This window comes from Artibeus jamaicensis, unplaced genomic scaffold (assembly GCF_021234435.1).
Source record: "Artibeus jamaicensis isolate MK-2021 breed Jamaican fruit bat unplaced genomic scaffold, CSHL_Jam_final contig_447, whole genome shotgun sequence".
NCBI lineage: Eukaryota > Metazoa > Chordata > Mammalia > Chiroptera > Phyllostomidae > Artibeus > Artibeus jamaicensis.
In genome coordinates this window covers 2,828,122-2,846,235 of record NW_026521834.1, presented here as the reverse complement: position 1 = coordinate 2,846,235, position 18,114 = coordinate 2,828,122, and the positions used below count along the sequence as shown (strand labels likewise).

Genomic DNA, 18,114 nt, shown 5'->3' with positions numbered 1-18,114 from the left:
GGCACAAGGCTGACCATGGTCACACACTAGCGGCGCAGATAAACAAAGGGAAGAAGCAGGCAGTGAGACAGGCCGCTCAGGCCAGGGTCCCAGTGATGGGAATTAGAGCCTGAAAGGACCAACTGGAAGGACTTTCAGGGTTGAGGTACCAGGAGAAGCTCCCTGGCTCACAGAGTTCACTGGAGAGACCCACAGGGTCCTGGAGGGTGCACAGGCCCACACACCCAGGAGCCGGGACCAGAAGGGCCCAATCTGCTTGTGGGAAGCAGCAGAGGGGACAGAAATCTGAGAGAGAGCAGAACAAACGCCACTGCCCCTCTCTGACCCCACCCCTACATACAGCATCACAACTCAGCAACCTGGGTTGCCCCACTGTGGTGAACACCTAAGGCTCTGCCCCTCATATGTAACAGGTGTGAAGAGACCAAAACATTATGGCTCAAGAACAGCTCAAAGCCCCAGAGCCAATACTTCTAAGCGACCAAGAGATAGCTAACCTTTCAGATGCACAGTTCAAAACACTGGTGATCAGGATGCTCACAGAACTGGTTGATTTTAGTCACAAATTAGAGGAACGAATGAAGGCTACACTAAGTGAAATGAAGCAAAATGCACAGGGAACCAACAGTGATGGGAAGGAGACTGGGACTAAAATCAATCAAGTGGACCAGAAGGAAGAAAAAAATGACCAAACAGAAAACAATGAAGAAAGAAGAATTCAAAAAAATGAGGAGACGCTTAGGAACCTCCAGGACATCTTTAAACGTTACAACATCCAAATTACAGGGGTACCAGAAGGGGAAGAGGAACAGCTTATTAGAGTAGAAAACTTATTAGAAGAATTAATAAAGAAGAACTTCCCCAATCTGGCAAAGGAAATAGACTTCCAGGAAATTCAGGAAGCACAGAGAGTTCCAAAGAAGTTGGACCCAAGAAGGAATACACCAAGCCACATCATAAATACATTAGCCAAGATTAAAATGAAGGAGAGAATCCTAGAAGAAACAAGAGGTAAGGGGACAGTCACCTGCAAAGGAGTTCCCAGCAGACTGTCAGCAGATTTCTCAAAAGACACCTTACAGGCAAGAAGGGGCTGGAAAGAAGTATTCCAAGTCATGAAATCCAAAGACCTACATCCAAGATTGCTCTATCCAGCAAAGCTCTCATTTAGAATGGAAGGGCAGATAAAGTGCTTCCCAGAGAAGGTCAAATTCAAGGAGTTCATCATCACCAAGCCCTTATTATATGAAATGTTAAAGGGACCTATCTAAGAAAAAGAAGATAAAAAATATGAACAGTGAAAGGACAGCAAACTCAGTTATTAACAACCACACCTAATACAAGAGCAGACTAAGAAGACAGCTAGATCAGGAGTGAAGTATAGAAATGAAGATCACATGCAGGGTTAGCAACAGGGAAGTGGGAGGAGAGGAAGGGGGGAGAAGGTACAGAGAATAAGTAGCATAGACGGTAGGTAGAAAGTAGACAGGGGGAGGGCAAGAATAGTAGGGGAAATACAGAATCTAAAGAACTTGTGACACATGGACATAAACAAAATGGGGAAACGGTAGGGGAGGAGTGTGCAGAGTGGAAGGAAATGAAGGGGGGGAACAGGAGAACTGTAATGGCATAATCAATAAAAAATATATTTTTAAAATTTATTTATCTTTACAGGGGAAGGGAAGGAGAGAGGGAGAGAAATATCAGTGTATGGTTGCCTCTTCTGTATCCTCTGCTGGTAATTGTCCTGAAACCCAGGCATGTGCCCAGACTGGGAATCTAACCAGCAATCCTTTGGTTCATAGGCTGGCATTCAATCTGCTGAGCGATACCAGTCTGGTCTGTTGAGTGTTTTTTTATCATGGAAAGGGTTCTTGTATATTCTGGACATTAACCCCTTACCAAATATGTGATTTGAAAACATTTTCTCGTAGTCTGTAGGTTGCCTACTCTGTAAAGCCTGTTTGATGTACAGTCCCACTTGCTAGTTTTTGCTTTTGTTGTCTTTGCTTCTGGTGTGAATCCCAAAATCAATGCCTGCATCGAAGTCAAAGAGTTTATACCTTGTTTTCTTCTAAAGGTTTTATGGTTTCAGCTATAATGTTCAAATCTTTAATCTATTTTGAGTACGTTGAAAGATAGTGGTCATGTTGTTTTCTTTTGCTTGTGTAATTTTCCCATTTTTGAAGAGACTCTCCTTTCCCAAGTGTATATGCTTGGTTTTTTGGTCATTAATTAACCACACATGTGTGGGTTCATTTCTGGACTCTATTATGCTACATTCATCTATGTGTTTGTTTTTATGCCAATATTATATTGCTTTAATTATGCAAGCTTTCTAACATAGTTTGAAATCAGGAAGTGTGATGCTTCTAGCTTTGTTTTTCTTTCTTAAGACTGCCTTGGAAAATTTGGGGTCATATGTGGTTCCATACAGATTTGAAAACTGTTTGTTCTATTTCTGTGAAAATTGTCATTGAAATTTTGATTTTTATTGCATTACATATGTAGATTGCTTTGATTAGTGTGTACAATTTACCAATACTAATTCTTCCAACCCATGAGCACAGAATATGTTTTCACTTATTGTGGCTTCTTATAAATTCTTACATTAATGTTATGTAGAAACACCTGTATATTACACCTTGGTTAAATTTATTCCTAGGCATGTTATTATTCTTGATGCAATTGCAAACAGAATTTTTTCGCAATTTTTCTGACAGTTCATTTTTGGTGTACAGAAATACAAATGATTTTTGTATTTTGATTTTGCATCCTATAACTTCACTGATTTAGTTTATTCGTTTTCTGTTTTTTTGGTGGTCTTTAGGGTTTTTTCTATACAATATCCTGTCATCCAGAGATAGGGCCAATTTTATAACCCAAATGGTAATTAAACCCATAACCCAAATGGTATTAAACCCATAACCCAAAATTTTAACACTAATTTTAACTTATAAAAACTGTGTCCCTTTACAGCTCTTTCTTTCCCTTTTTTGGATGTTTATGTTATAAGTTACAACTTTATATACTGTGTGCACAAAAATATAAACTAATAATTCTTTTAAGTACATTAGTCTCCTAAATTATGTAGAAAACAAGATTTGTAGTTATAAACTAAAGTTACTATAATGCAAGTTTTTCATTAATTATTTCTTTTCTGTTAAGTCTCTTAAATCCCATATAAATAAAAAATACAGCTACAAATCATTTGCCTATGTATTTATCTTTATTAAGATCATTATTTCTCCACTTTGTTTGATACTACTACCAATTCTCCTTTCATCATTTCACCTTGCAGGACTCCCTTGAGTATTTCTTGCAGGACATGTCTAGTGGTCATGAACTCCATCAGCTTTCGTTTATCTGGGACTATCCTGATTTCTTCCTCTCTCTCTTTTTAAAATTGAATTTATTGGAGTGATTCAGTTAAAAACTTATACAGGTTTCAGATGTAGAATTCTATAATACCTCATTTGTGTATTTTACTGTATTTTCACCACCCCAAGTTAAGTCCTTCCTATTTTTTTTATAAAGGTTTATTTATTGTTAGAGGTACAGGCATGAAAAAGAGAGGGACAGAAACATCAATGTGAGAACATCAGTCAGTTGCCTCTCCTATGCCCCAAAAAGCATTGAACTCAGAACCCAGACATGTGTCCTCACTGGGAATTAAAGCAGTGACCTATCACTTTGTGGGACAATGCCCAACCAGTGGAGCTGTATCAACAAGGGCTTTCCTCTCTTTTGCAGAGTTCTGTCAGATAATAGGAATCCTGGTTGATAGTGATTTTCTTTTAGCAATTTCAATACAATAAATCACTGTTCTTAGGCTCTGAAGTTTCTCATAAGCAATATGCAAATTTTCTTATTGAGACTCTCTTAAATGTGACAACTTGCTTGTCTCTTTCTGCTTTTAAGATTTGCCTGTCACAGACTTCAGCTTGGAGTTTGGTGAGCTTACTGGATGTTTATTTTCATGTATTTCATCACATTGGAGACGTTTTCAACCATTACTTCTTTAAATATTCTATTTCTTTCTCTCTGTTCTCCTCTGGGTTACTCATGATGCATATATTGGTCTGCCTGATGGTGTTGCAGAGGTCCCAGAAGGTTTCTTCTTTCCTCAACCTATTTCCTTTCTGTTCCTCAAGCTTGATAATTTTCATGGTTTTATCTTCAAGTTCACTAATTCTTTCATCTGCCCGCTCAAATCTGCCAATGAATCCCTCCAGTGAATTTTTCATTTTAGTTACTGCAGTTACCAGCTCCAGAACTTTTTAGGCTTTCTATCACTTCACTGATATTTAATTCTGTTTATGAATTGTTTTTACACTTTATTTTTCCACATTTTCCTTCAGGTCTTTGAGCATCTTTAAGTCAGTTGTTTTAACGTTTTTGTCTAGCCTTGACCAGTGTTGCTTAGGGGCTGAGCACTAGCCTGTGAACCAAAAGGTCGCTGGGTCAATTTCCAGTCAGGGTACATGCCTGGGTTGCAAGCCAAGGTGCAGTTGGGGATGTGCAAGGGGCACCTGATCAATGTTTCTCTCACACATCAAGGTTTCTCTCATTCTTACTCCTTTCCCTTTTCTCTAAAAAATAATAACATCTTAAAAAAAAAGTCTTTCTCTAGTATACAGTGGAACCTCAGTTCTAGAACTCAATTTTCCAGAAAACTGAGTTCCAGAAGACTGTGCGAAATGATGTATTCAAAAACCAGATCATACAGGTGACTGATCATACAAGAATCAGCATGAAAAGATTGTCAGATTGAGAACCAAAGTTCTATTTGACAAGTGAGACATTCTCCCATGAACAACATGGTCAAGAACTGAGTAATTTGAGATGGGAGACATTTGAGGACTAAGATTTGACTGTGTCTGTCATTAAGTGTTTTTTAGGGACAGATTCTATAAAATATTTTTTCCCTTTGAATAAGCCACACTTCTGTTTCTTTGTATTCCTTCTGATTTTAAGTTGAATGCTGAATATTTTAATATAATGGGTTCCCCTTCCCCACCCAGGATTTGCTGTTCTTTTTTTATTGTTTTTTGACTGTTGTAGGCTATCTCCTATGCCAAGACAGACTGAGGTATAAACTCAGTATGTTTTTATGTCTTTTGCTTAACTTTCCTTGGTTATGCGCAGTCACTTTGCATTTTCCCCCATACATGCAGTTGTTTTTTAAATGTCCTAGTCTTTAATGTCTGGATCCTGACGCAGGAAAAGCAAAAAATGAATGCAGGAAGAGAGGGCAATGGTCCTTTAAATCTCCTAGAAATCACTTCAGGTAGAGGGAGAGAGGGCTTGCAAGAAAGGTGTTGTGGGAGTTGCAAAAATGGCTGCCTGCCTATTTTTCACTTCATCAAGAATCAACAATCAAAAATCGGACCACAGATCCCCAATATTTGGAGGACAGTGCCCTTTTCACCCACCCAAGCTTCTGCCAGCTGTTCTAGGGATACTTGTACAGCTGTCTGCCACATGACTGTGGGGAGTGTGGGGGATGGGTAGCTGCTCTGTTCTAAAAGCTGAAATTGACTAAAACAAACTGCAATTTCCCATCTAAGCTTTCCCTTGGAAGATGCAAGCCTTCAACCAACTCCAGAATTCCAAAATCATTGTATCAGATTTTGCTAGTATAATTTTCTAAGGAGAGAGAGATTTCTGGTGTCTCCTACTTCACTATCTTCCCCAAATCCTTTCCTATTCTATTTATTGTTTTCCAGATATAATTTTTTCCTTCTCAAGTGGATTCTGTTTCATTTGCTTTATATCTCATGGTGACAAACCCAGTGGGCATATAATAAATATGCTGAATGAACTGATACGAGAACAATCATGTACCATAGTATCTAGGACATAGTAAGCAGTCAATAAATTACTCGACATTATACATATAGATATTATATACATATATATAATATACATTTATTTATATAAAATTTTCTTGGAGTAATTAAGATGAAATGAAAAAATAGCAGAAACTTACTCTCTGCCTGGAGGATCTGGTATAGTAGGGAATTGCCTGAGCTGATTTGTGTAAGCTGACTGACATTATAGAAATAGAAATCGTTGGATGCCCTCAATGCCTTCTGCTCTGTGGGATTCTTGGTATCACCTTCCCCTGCTTCTTACCATTTCTGCATTTCACAGTTTGGGTCACAGCTGTGGTTGATGAATCGAGCCTCATTTCCCATGCGATAACTGTCAATCACCATCCCACTATCCAGGTTCAGACAATAGTGATCACTGTGATTATGATACTGTTCAATCATCCTGTTCCTGAAGAGGAGAAAGATGATTGAAAGCCACTTAATGATTAAATTGAAAGTAATTTCAAACCTTCCATTTTCCATTCTAATCTAGTACCTTTACCATTTTCTGAGTATCATCGTTTACCTGAACTCCTGTTCGCTGACAACCTCCCCTAGGTATTCAATGATGAATTGCCCAGCTTTTAGGGGTTCTTTAGTTCTGATCCCCCAACCTTTTTCCTCAGCTCGAAATCGTTCTAGACATTGCACCCACTCATGCCTCTGTATCCTCTGGTTACAGCACTGCTCACCACAAGGACAAGTGTTGGGGGAACATTCAGCAAAGATCATTCTAGAAAAAAAAGTAATAATTATATGTCAATAAACATTATATATGCCTTCAAAAACCCATTTTATGTTTTATAGGAATTCTTAAAATGAATACATAAAATCAGTTTAATGAGGTTAGATTGGTTAACAAGGTAATAATATGTAACTTAAAAAATTAATAATTAAAATTTCTAGGTCAAGTTGCAAACACTGAGTGCTTCTTGTAAATTATTAATAAGCTCATTGTTCACTTAGTATCTTATTTAGCCCTGTGCTAAGAATAGATGAGCTGCAACCCACAGAGAAAATTGTTTGATGATTATACTGCACTCTTGTTTTCAAGTAGCTCATGGTCATTTATAGATTTCTTAAAAATTGTGGTAAAATACACATAAAACTTATAATAACCATTTTAAGTGTAAAGGTCAGTATATTCACACTGATTTTTTAAATCTTTTTAAAAAGATTTTTATTTACTTATCTTTAGAGGGGAAGGGAAGGAGAGAGTGAGAGAAACATCAATGTATGGTTGCCTTTCGTGCATCCCCTGCTAGGAACTGGCCTGCAGGGAACTGGCCTGCAACCCAGGTATGTGCCCTGACTGGGAATCGAACCGCAATCGTGTGGTTCGCAGGCCAGCACTCAATCCACTGAGCTACACCAGCCAGGTTGATTTTTTACAGTGATTCAAAATTCATTAGTGTAAATGACATTTCCATATTGGAAAGAGTATCTGTAGTCTGTATGACTAGGTGAACCTATAATCTGAAGTGAATAAACAAGTAAAAAAATTCTGCCCTGGCTGGTGTGGTTCAGTGGATTGAGTGCCGGCTGGTGAACCAAAGGGTTGCTAGTTTGATACTGGTTGGGACACACACCTGGATTGCAGGCTGGGTCCCTGTGGGGAGCATGTGATAGGCAGCTGCACATTAACGTTTCTCCCCCTCTCTTCTCCCTTCCTTGCCCTCTTTCTAGAAATAAATAAAATCTTAAAAAAAAAACCGAGTAAAAAATTCTGAACACAGTAGATGAAAGTTGTTACACATATGTCCTCTTACTATTTTCCTTTTTAAATTTCTAGATCTTTAATAGAAGCCATTTCCTGTTGTTGTAGTTTGGAATCCCAGTAAGGCTATTTTTAGCATGAACAAAAAAGGAGGACCAAGAATATAATGGTTAAGTCAGAATATTATATTATGGTCCTGGCTGGTTTGGTTCAGTGGATTGAGTGCCCACCTGCGAACCAAAGGGTCACTGGTTTGATTCCCAGTCAGGGCACATGCCTGGGTTGTGGGCCAGGCGCTCGGTAGGGAGCATGCGAGAGGCAACCACACATTTATGTTTCTCTTCCTTACTTTCTCCCTTCCCCTCTTTCTAAAAATAATTAACTATAATCTTTTTTAAAAAGTACTTCATTAAAAAATATCATTATGTTTATAATTACAACTTACAAATCTTGTAAAGAAAGTTAACACTTTAAATTTAAAAGTACTTTCAGAATCATTTATTCTTCAAAAAAATACTACCCTATCTAAAGGGCAAACAGTAAGCATAAAAAAAATTTCCACTGGACTATTCTTCAACTTAAGACAATCAACCTAACTTGTGAAAAAGACACTGCTTTACTGTCAAATTCAACGCCTTTATTCTTTCTTTTGCTGAATTCTCTACTGTAAGAACATACCATCTGTAAATGTAAGCCCTCTTTTTGTGGACTTTCTTGATTTTTTATGATGATGGATTTCCCACTTTCCTTCAATAACAACTCCTGTCTTTTTATTTACACAGAAAGCCTTTCCCCCCCAGTTTACCTTTCATAGCACATTCCTTTATCATATTTTCTTTAGAAGACTCATTTATTTATTTTTTTAAGACTCATTTATTTTCATGGTTTCTATTTTAATTCTCTGTTCATAATATCACACACCTGCATTTTCATCATACTTCATATGTTGAGAGAAAAAAAGAGACTTCAATTTTAAAAAGTTTTTTCCATTCCTGGCCAAGTAGTTCAGTTGGTTATAGCATCATTCCAATATACCAAGGTTGAGGGTTTGATCCCTGGTCAGTGCCAATATAAGGATCAACCAATGAATGCATAAATAAGTGGAACAACAAATCTATGTTTCTTTCTCTCAAAAATTGATTAAAAATAATAAAAAGTATTAAAAAAAATTTCTGCCACAGAACAATCATTCAGAGGTTGCTGAAAATTTGTGTTTTCTAGAATTGAAGGCATTGAAATATATTCCATTTTGATAAATAACCAAGATAAGCTCTTTATATAAAAAGTAAAGCATGTTTCCATACATTGTGCATGAAAATCAAAACTATAAATTTACCAAAACCTGAAAGTAGATATGGCAAAACTATGATGTGAAGAGTTTGATTTAGCAATATAAACTGTCATGATCTTTGGCCAGATAATGTCCTTGAAGCAAGACTAGTTTTCCCTTCTGAATATAGATCTAGACTGGAAAGCTCTTTCCCTCGCTTGGTGAAATTTAAGGTTAAACAGTCATTGGGAAATGTGCTAGTGTGACTGAAGTAACTAATGATGGCGGTCAGACCATTCTCTGCGAGTGGTGGACGAGTTTTTACTTAAATAAAGTGAATATTTCATCATGAATCATGCCAGGGTAGACGATCCCTATTTTGGGGGACTAAGAATTTCAGGACCTAGGTCTCTTCTGGAGCAAAAGGCTTCTAGAGATTTTTATTTTCGAGCAAGTGGAAGTGAACTGCATTCAACAAAGGAGCACAGATAGAAAGGATCTATTAAAGAGTTAGACAGGGACCCTGATGTTAAGTTTAGGGCCTGTGGACTCTGAGAATAATCAGTGTGAGTGGTATTATAAGTTTCACTAAACAATGTAATTTTATATTTCTCTAAGTGTTCAGTTTTATTATATAGCATGTATCCTTGTGAAGAGCTGAGAGAGTGGGCTCTGTACGTGTTGTGAAGAAATAGGTATAGGGTTAAAAAGTACACTGAAATGAATATTACAAGACTTTGCTCTAGGAGATGAGGAATGGGTTTGATATGATTGTCTTACAGTAACAAGAATCCATCAGGGAAGAATTGTCAAATTAATAAACAATACTGGTGATTCCTGGAAACTGTTTAGAAGAGAGGATGTCAAGTTTTAAAGTATTTATTTAAAGTAATTGTAAAAACCTATTACTTGCTTTTGGAAATAGTGCTGAATCAGGTTTTCCTTGATCTACTTGCAAGTGAATACAATTCTACATATGAGTCTTACATAGGTATCAAAGTGGGTCCTGCATTTCCTTTAACTTTTCACCCCCAAATATTTACAGAACCTTGAACACAAGGACAGGAAAGACAAAGCTGCCCCTATTTTTTAATAGTTCCATTTAACTGAATTTTTATATGTGTTACTTTTAAATATGTGAAGGAGCATCCACTGAATAACATTTTAATTTTTCTTAGGTATTTATGCATATATCACATTCATTATACATCACTCATTAGATACATGACTATGCAGTGATAATATTCTCATGATACAGAGCTGGCAGCATTGTATCTGAATGTTTTATCTTGCTTAGGAGTATTTTTTGTTTTTTTAAAGAAAGGTAACACAATGGGAAGGTCACACATACTAACAAAAATGTTATTAGACAACCAGTTTAAATTATGTAAAGGTAAATATATAAATTTTGATTTTTAAGTGATTAAAATAACCATACAATAAGCAATGTGTGGTATAGTGTGAAGAATATGGCTTTCTTTGAATCACAAAAAAGTGGATTCATATTCTGTCTCAGTCACTTAAGTGCTGTGTAATGTAGAGCAATTGACCATCCAAATTTTAGGTTCCTTCATCTATAAAATGTAAAACTATCACCTACTTGATAGAAGTATTTGAGAAAGACAGGAACTACCCAATGAAACAGCAGCTATATTATGGTAATTTCATTAATAAAATATCATTAAAAAACCACAGTAAAACCAACCAAAAAACCTCAGTAATGTCATAAAAAAATACACATTTAAACAACCTTTAAGAACATACACTACTTCCAAATATTCAACCAATCAAGTAAGCTGTCAATACCTAAATAAAGTACAACTGTGGGAAATTAGTATATTGATACATTCATTGGTGGTGATACCAAAAATAATAAATAGTATATGTAATAAGAATTATATAAATATTGTTCATACAGGTAATTCTTATTCTGCAAATGCATGCACTCTAAGGGCTAAAAAAAGTCTCTACACAAAAATTTCAGAGTAGTGCTATTTTTAGTAAGAAAATATTGGAAATAACTTGAATGATGAACAACAGGATAATGGCAAACTATGCCATATCAAACTAATGGAAGGTAACAAATCTCCTGAAAATGATTAACTTGTATACCATACTGATACTGACACATAAAAACGTACATGCAAAGTATTTACATGTGAAAAATTAAGTGCAAAAATCAAAGATTATCTATACCATCAGCTATTATGATGTAAAACTGTATGTATATACAAGATATAAATTTATAGTGATATAGATAAGGTACAATTTCCCAACTGGCACATTGAAGCATGAGGTACTGAAGCACTGATTCCTACAGCCATGAGGACAGTTGTCTAGAGACCAAGAAAGCAGTTGCCTTTGTTGAGGAAAACTACATAGAACAAGAAGTATTTTTGTTAAAGATTTTAACTATTTATTTCAGAGACAGGGGAAGGGAGGGAGTAAGAGAGGGAAAGAAACACTGATGTGAGAGAGATACATCTACCAATTGCCTCTTTCATGCCCCCAGCTGGGGACCTGCCTCACAAACCAGGTAAGTGCCCTGACCAGGAAATGAACCAGCAACCTTTGTGTTCAGAAGCCTGTGCTCCATCCACTGAGGCATACTAGCCAGGGTGAGAACAGGAAGAACTGATGTGAATTTTGTTGTTGTTGTTTTCTGGTATAAATTGGCTTATGTTACTAAACCCAACAAACTGTATTATATTCTCTCCTTTGGCTCTATTAGACATTTCCTTTTGAAATCTTGTTATATTAAATTCAATGGTCCAAAATGAAAATCATAATTTTTATCTCCAAACTAGTCTGATTTCATACTTTCTATCTTTGACAATAGCATTACCATCTCTCATTGGTATTACTGACTCAATTCTCATGTGTATCTGCTATATGCTAATGGTTGATTAACCCTTTCTAATATTCCCCCAAATATACTATGCTATTCTTCTTTCTTACTACCATCATCATACTTTACTCTCTCTTTATGGCTACCATATTTTGAGACCTAAAAAAATTTCTAGAACTGTGCTTAATATTCTATGAACATTGTCCCATACAATCTTCACAACCCCCCTATAAAAAGGTATTATTTTTATCAGAGGGGTTAAGTAACTTTTCTCAGGCCTCAAAAATAAGATGATTTAAACCTAGGTATGTAAGATTTTTTTTCTGTTACTCTGTTCATCCTATGTATGAGCTGAGTTTTCATGTGCCCTCAAAATTCATAACTGAATCCCTTGCCCCAATATAATGGTATTTGCAAGTAGTGCCTTTGGAAGGAAAAATAGGTTTATATTAGGTCATGAGGGTGGGAGTCACGATGGATTAAAGCCCCTGTGAGAAGGTACTCTTTGTCCATGAGCATGCACTAAGAAAAGGCCATGTAAGCATGTAGAAAGTAGGCAGTCATCTATACACCAGGAAATGGGTCCTTACCAGAAACTGAATCTACTGGCATCTTAACCTTGGACTTCACGCCCTCCTAAACTGTGGGAAATAAATGTTTATTAAGTTACCCGGTCTATGATATTTTGTTATAGTAGCCTGAGGAAACTGAAACAGCCCATCAATTATGTTTTATATATCTTTGTGCAACCTCTTGAGGAAAAATCAAAGAGTATTTAATTGAAGTACCTTATTGATCTTAAAGCCTATCCTTTTAGAGCAATCAGTTTAGTACAGTACCTATTGAGGCAGTCATCCACACAGCCCTTCCTGGTGTCATCATCTGGTTTCTTACAGTTACAGGTGGTAGCCTCATAACCAGAAAGGGGTTTGACATCAACGTAGACATCTTGAAAGACAGTAAAGAACAGTTTGTAAACATACAGAATAATTTTTTAAATGCCCCACCAAGGAACACTGATGGTACAGAGGCAGAAAAGATTACTCACTTGAACGAATTTTTTTATATAGTGGGACATCTGGCTTTTTGTATAGCTAGAAAAAGAAAAAAGAAAAATCTTGATATAGCATTTAACTTCAAATGCCAGACAGCAGCATTACTCAGGAAAACAACGAGACATTTTCCATGTGCTCTGCCCATATGGAAATATTTACAAGACTTTCTGGGATGGATACATTTGAGGAAAACCGTTTGTATGATCACTTTTTGCTCCAAAATAAAAGGTGACTTACTAGATCAGGGTAAAAGAGAAACTGGTTCAACAGAAGAGATATAAGTATGTAAGGGTTTAAAGAAAGTACATCTTGAATGGTAGGTTTCTTTAACTTGTTGGACAGACTTAAATGAAAATCACACTGTAGATGAAGCTATTCATTTGGATAAATTAAGATTCTATTTGCCTCTATAAATAAAGAGGAAAACTTGCCTAGAGCTTGTCTGCCTGATTTGGATAGGTCTATGAAAAAAGAAAAAAGAAAAAAAAAAGAGTACCCTAGCATTTTCAGGGTGGGTATTATAGGAAAACAAATTTCACATTTTAATTAGACAAGTAATTTAGTGAATAAAGAGAACAGGGCAGACAGAAAAGTGGAGCTCTCATACTGTGATCAAGAATGCAACAGAAAAAAAAAAGAATGTATTAGAACAGAGGCAGTCACGTGGTCAATGTTTCATCACAGAAGACTGTACCAAAACAAACAAACAAACAAACAAACAAACAAACAAACAAACAAACCAACCAACCAACCAACCAAAACAACTTACTTGGTCTTAGAGTGTATTAATCAATGAGAATAATCCCATCATCATTTTTCAGTGGGTATAGTCAAAGCACTGTCTCTCCTTCAATGTTACACACTTTCTGAGACAAATATCTAACATTTTGATCCTCTCAGAATTCAAGAAAGGCCACCAGAGGACAGAATGCAGAAGGAAATGGTCATTGCTTTTGGCTTTCCAAAACTAAAATTTGATGGAACTTTGGTAAAACTCAGGAGCTTATTCACCTTCTGTGCATGACTATTTTTATTTTCCAATAGTTGTTCTCAGTAGGGACCTGGGGCCTACAGCTTAATACAAAATTATTAGGGGAAACTTTTCAATTAGGGAAGCCAGAGAGCAAAATAGCACATTCTTCTTATTTTTAGTTCCCAATATATTTTAAAAGTAGAAAAGTGTCAAATATTTTGTTTTCTTTGGTAGAAAAATTTCTTTCGTATGTGAAAAATAAACTCCAAACTGATGAGAAGGGGCCAACGAAAATAAAGCCTGAAATTTCTTAGTGCTGCTGGCAGTACATCTAAACTCTCCAGAGACCTGTATCAAATAGGATTCTTACAGAACAGAATCTATGCTACCAAAATAAAAGTCCAGAGTAAAACAGAAGGTTTCCCAGGGAAGTATGAACTTACTGTTATTTTGAAGTAAGAGTGAAGGCAAATACGTCATATTAAATATAGTTGAGAATTCATTTTTTTTGTCTCTAGCCTTCACAGGGACACTTCTTTGTATTTCCTAAAATGAGAGTATGACTCGGAGGCAGACAAAAAGACTTGCATATCTTGCATATCCTTGCCATATCTTACAATGTAAGAATGAAACCTGGAAAGATCAGCTAACTGTACCTGATTATGTTTCCACTGCCAAAGGATGTCATAGGGAAGCTGGAAGTCAATTCTCTTTTGCCTTAGATACTTTCCTGAAACAACAACAACAACAACAACAAATACTATCAATTTTAACACGCGTACAAACAACCAAACCCAAGATCTAACATGTACCAATTAGAAAAATAAAAATCTAACTTTTAATTTTATGAATTTCCCATTACTCAATTTTAATTTTACCTACTTTTTCCACCATGTAGTATATACTAAAGATATATTTTAACTTTAACTAGTATACATAAAATAAGTAACGTAGCAAATTTACTACCAAAAATACACAGGACATTACGAAGCAAACAAAATACCGAGAATTCTTTGATTATAGAAATTACTAATTAGAGCATTTGGCACCTACTCTCCTTCATTTTTACAGAAAATCTAAGGCTGATTATAAAAAGGGGAAATAAAAGTTTTTTAAAATGGAAGTCCCTGAATTTAAGTAACACAATAGTGTTTACATAGTAATTTATGATTAACTTTTTTTAAAATTAAAATATGATTATGTTTTAGGATTTCCAATTAAGATGGAGTATAGGTAAACATGGCTAGCCCCCTAACATAACCACAGAAAATTACAACTAAAACAGAGGACAAACATCAGAAAATCGAGCTGTAATGAATCCAACAACTAAAGAATTAAAGAAACCACATTTATCAAGATGGGTAAAAGGGAAGGAAGGGTGGATGGATATGGAGACATGGAGACCTAGAACCAGTGGGTCCCAAACCCATGTGTTCTGGATAGAAAATAGAAAGATATCTTGGGAGCAAGGGATCCCCCCCCCACACTAAGCCTACCAGCCCAGGGTCCCTGTACCAGGAAGATAAGTCTCCATAACTTCTGGCTGTACAAACTAGTGGGGGTTGGGTTTACTGAAGAAAGTGGGATTCTCAGGCCTCCTTTCTTTCTCTTTTTTAAATATATTTTATTGATTATGCCATTACAGTTGTCCTATTCCCCCCTTCATTCCCCTCCACCCAGTAGTGGGTGTGTGAGAGGCAACCACACATTGATGTTTCTCTCCCTCTCTTTCCCCTCTCTATAAAAACAAACAAACAAACAAACAAACAAATAAATAAAATTCTCAAAAAAAAAAAAAAGAGGTAATGAATCTATGACAACAGTGGTTCTTAACCTGTTTTAATTGACAGGTATTTTTGAGAATCTTATGAAAGCTATGTGTTCTTTCCCTAGAAAGAATGGATATATATAACTTTGCAAGTATTCTGGAGTATTCACAGGCCCTAATCTATACGTTAAGGAAAAGGACCCCAGCCCTGGCCAGGTAGCTCAGTTGCTTAGAATGTGGTCCTGATGTGCCAAGGTTGCAGGTTCAATCCCCAGTCAGGGCACATACAAAACTGAACCACAAAATGCATAAATAAGTGGAACAACAAATTGATGTCTCTCTCTCTCTCCCTCTCCTTTCCCCTCTCTCTAAAATTAGTAAGTTAAAAAAAAAAAAAGGACCTAAACTATCAAGAAAAGTACTTTGACCTACTCCATTTCTCTTTCAAAACACATCTTTTGGATGTGTGTTGGGGCTAAGGGTGGGGAAGGAGAAAGGTTTTAATTTTGGGTACCTAATTTGGTGATGTTCTTGACTTTTTTCAATGTATTATTATTTTTTTATTGATTGATTTTATTTAATTTTTTAAAATATATTTTATTGATTATGCCATTACAGTTGTTCTATTCCCCCGTTCATTGCCCTCCACCCTGTACACCCCACCCCTAGCATTCCCCCCCTTTCATTATGTCCATGTGTCACAAATTCTTTAGATTCTATATTTCCCTTACTATTCTTGCCCTCCCCCCTGTCCACTTTCTACCTACCGTCTGTGCTACTTATTTTCTGTACCTTCTCCCCCCTTCTCCTTCTCCCACTTCCCTGTTGCTAACCCTCCATGTGATCTTCATTTCTATGGTTCACTTGTGATCTAGCTGTCCTCTTAATTTGCTTTTGTTTTAGGTGTGGCTGTTAATAACTGAGTTTGCTGTCCTTTCACTGTTCATGTTTTTTAAACTTCTTTTTCTTAGATAAGTCCCTTTAACATTTCATATAATAAGGGCTTGGTGATGATGAACTCCTTGAATTTGATCTTATCTGAGAAGCGCTTTATCTGCCCTTCCATTCTAAATGAAAGCTTTGTTGGATAGAGCAATCTTGGATGTAGGTCTTTGGATTTCATGGCTTGGAATACTTCTTTCCAGCCCCCTTCTTGCCTGCAAGGTGTCTTTTGAGAAATCAGCTGACAGTCTGATGGGAACTCCTTTGTAGGTGACTGTCCCCTTAGCTCTTGCTGCTTCTAGGATTCTCTCCTTCCTTTTAATCTTGGCTAATGTAATTATGATGTGCCTTGGTATGTTCCTTCTTGGGTCCAACTTCTTGGGGACTCTCTGAGCTTCCTGGATTTCCTGGAAGTCTATTTCCTTTGCCAGATTGGGGAAATTCTCCTTTATTATTTGTTCAAATAAGTTTTCCACTGGTGGCTGTGCCTTTCCCCCTTCTGGTACCCCTATAATTCGGATGTTGGAGTGTTTAAAGATGTCCTGGAGGTTCCTAAGGCTCTCCTCATTTCTTTGAATTCTTGTTTCTTGACTCTTCTGTTTGGCCATTATTTGCTTTCTTCTGGTCCACTCCATTGATTTGAGTCCCAGTTTCCTTTTCATTGCTATTGGTGTCCTGTGCAATTCCATTCATTTCAATTAGTTTCGCCTTCATGGCGAAACTAATTTGTGGTTATGAACAACCAGATCTGTGAGGATCCTGATCACCAGTGTTTTAAACTGTGCGTCTGAGAGTTTTGCTATTTCTTCATCACTTAGATTTACAGGCTCTGGGGCTTTGAGATCTTCTTGAGCCATTTTTGGTTTCCTCGTGCCGTTTAAGTGTGAGGAGCGGAGCCTTGGACTCCCAGGTTGCTGGGTTGTGAGGCTGTATGTGGGGGCGTGGTCAGAGCGGGGAAATGGCGACTCCCTCTGCTGTTTTGCCGCTGGGTGAGAAGCAGAGGCTTAGGTGGTTCACCTGGGCGGGGCCACCCAGAGTCGCTGGGTTATGACGCTGTTTGTGGAGGTGGGGTCAGAGCAGGGAAATGGTGGCGCCCTCCCTGCTGCTGCGTTCTGGTCCAATCACCCGCTCCCTCGCTTGTCTATTCACGCACAAATGCGCGACCACATGCTCCCTCTCTGTTTCCCCCGTGGTCGCTCACTAGGTCCAATCCTGTGCCTGCATTCCGAGCGCCTGAGTGCAACCCCGTTCCACCAGCTGCTGCTTTTGCCCCTTACCAGTCAGGCTGAAGAATTTGTTGTTAACAGACTTCCAAAAAGTTCAATTTTCTGTGTTCTGGCTGTGTTTTCTGTTGCTAATATTTAGTTGTTTCTAAACTTGGTTGTGTGAGAAGGCACGGCATATCCACCTATGCCTCCATCTTGGCGGAAGTCCCCCAAACTTCCAGTCTTTAAATGTGGCATATTTCTCCACTTAACTCTTCTTTAATTTCTGTGACAAGTATTTTCATTTTGGTGTAAAGACCTTGCCTATTTTATGAAATTATTTAAGATAATTTTATTTTATTAAGATAAATTTATTTTTAATCATTTTAGCTTTTATTACACTGTTATAAATGATTTTTTAAATAGACTTTTAGCTTCAAAGCAGTACTAAATATAAAGT

At 37.0% G+C, this 18,114-nt stretch overlaps 1 protein-coding gene across 4 annotated transcripts in view; it reads right to left on the bottom strand.

The window, feature by feature from the left end:
- The window catches only part of ASH1L (ASH1 like histone lysine methyltransferase), a 188,771-nt gene that overhangs the window by 34,895 nt on the left and 135,762 nt on the right, over positions 1–18,114 (bottom strand). For all 4 annotated transcript variants that reach the window (XM_053666283.1, XM_037132526.2, XM_053666284.1 and 1 more), the window contains 5 exons: positions 14,396–14,469; positions 12,760–12,805; positions 12,551–12,659; positions 6,403–6,609; positions 6,139–6,285 (listed from right to left, as the gene is read on the bottom strand). In XM_053666283.1, the coding sequence (XP_053522258.1) occupies positions 6,139–6,285; positions 6,403–6,609; positions 12,551–12,659; positions 12,760–12,805; positions 14,396–14,469 (583 nt within the window). The remainder of the gene's footprint in view (positions 1–6,138; positions 6,286–6,402; positions 6,610–12,550; positions 12,660–12,759; positions 12,806–14,395; positions 14,470–18,114) is intronic.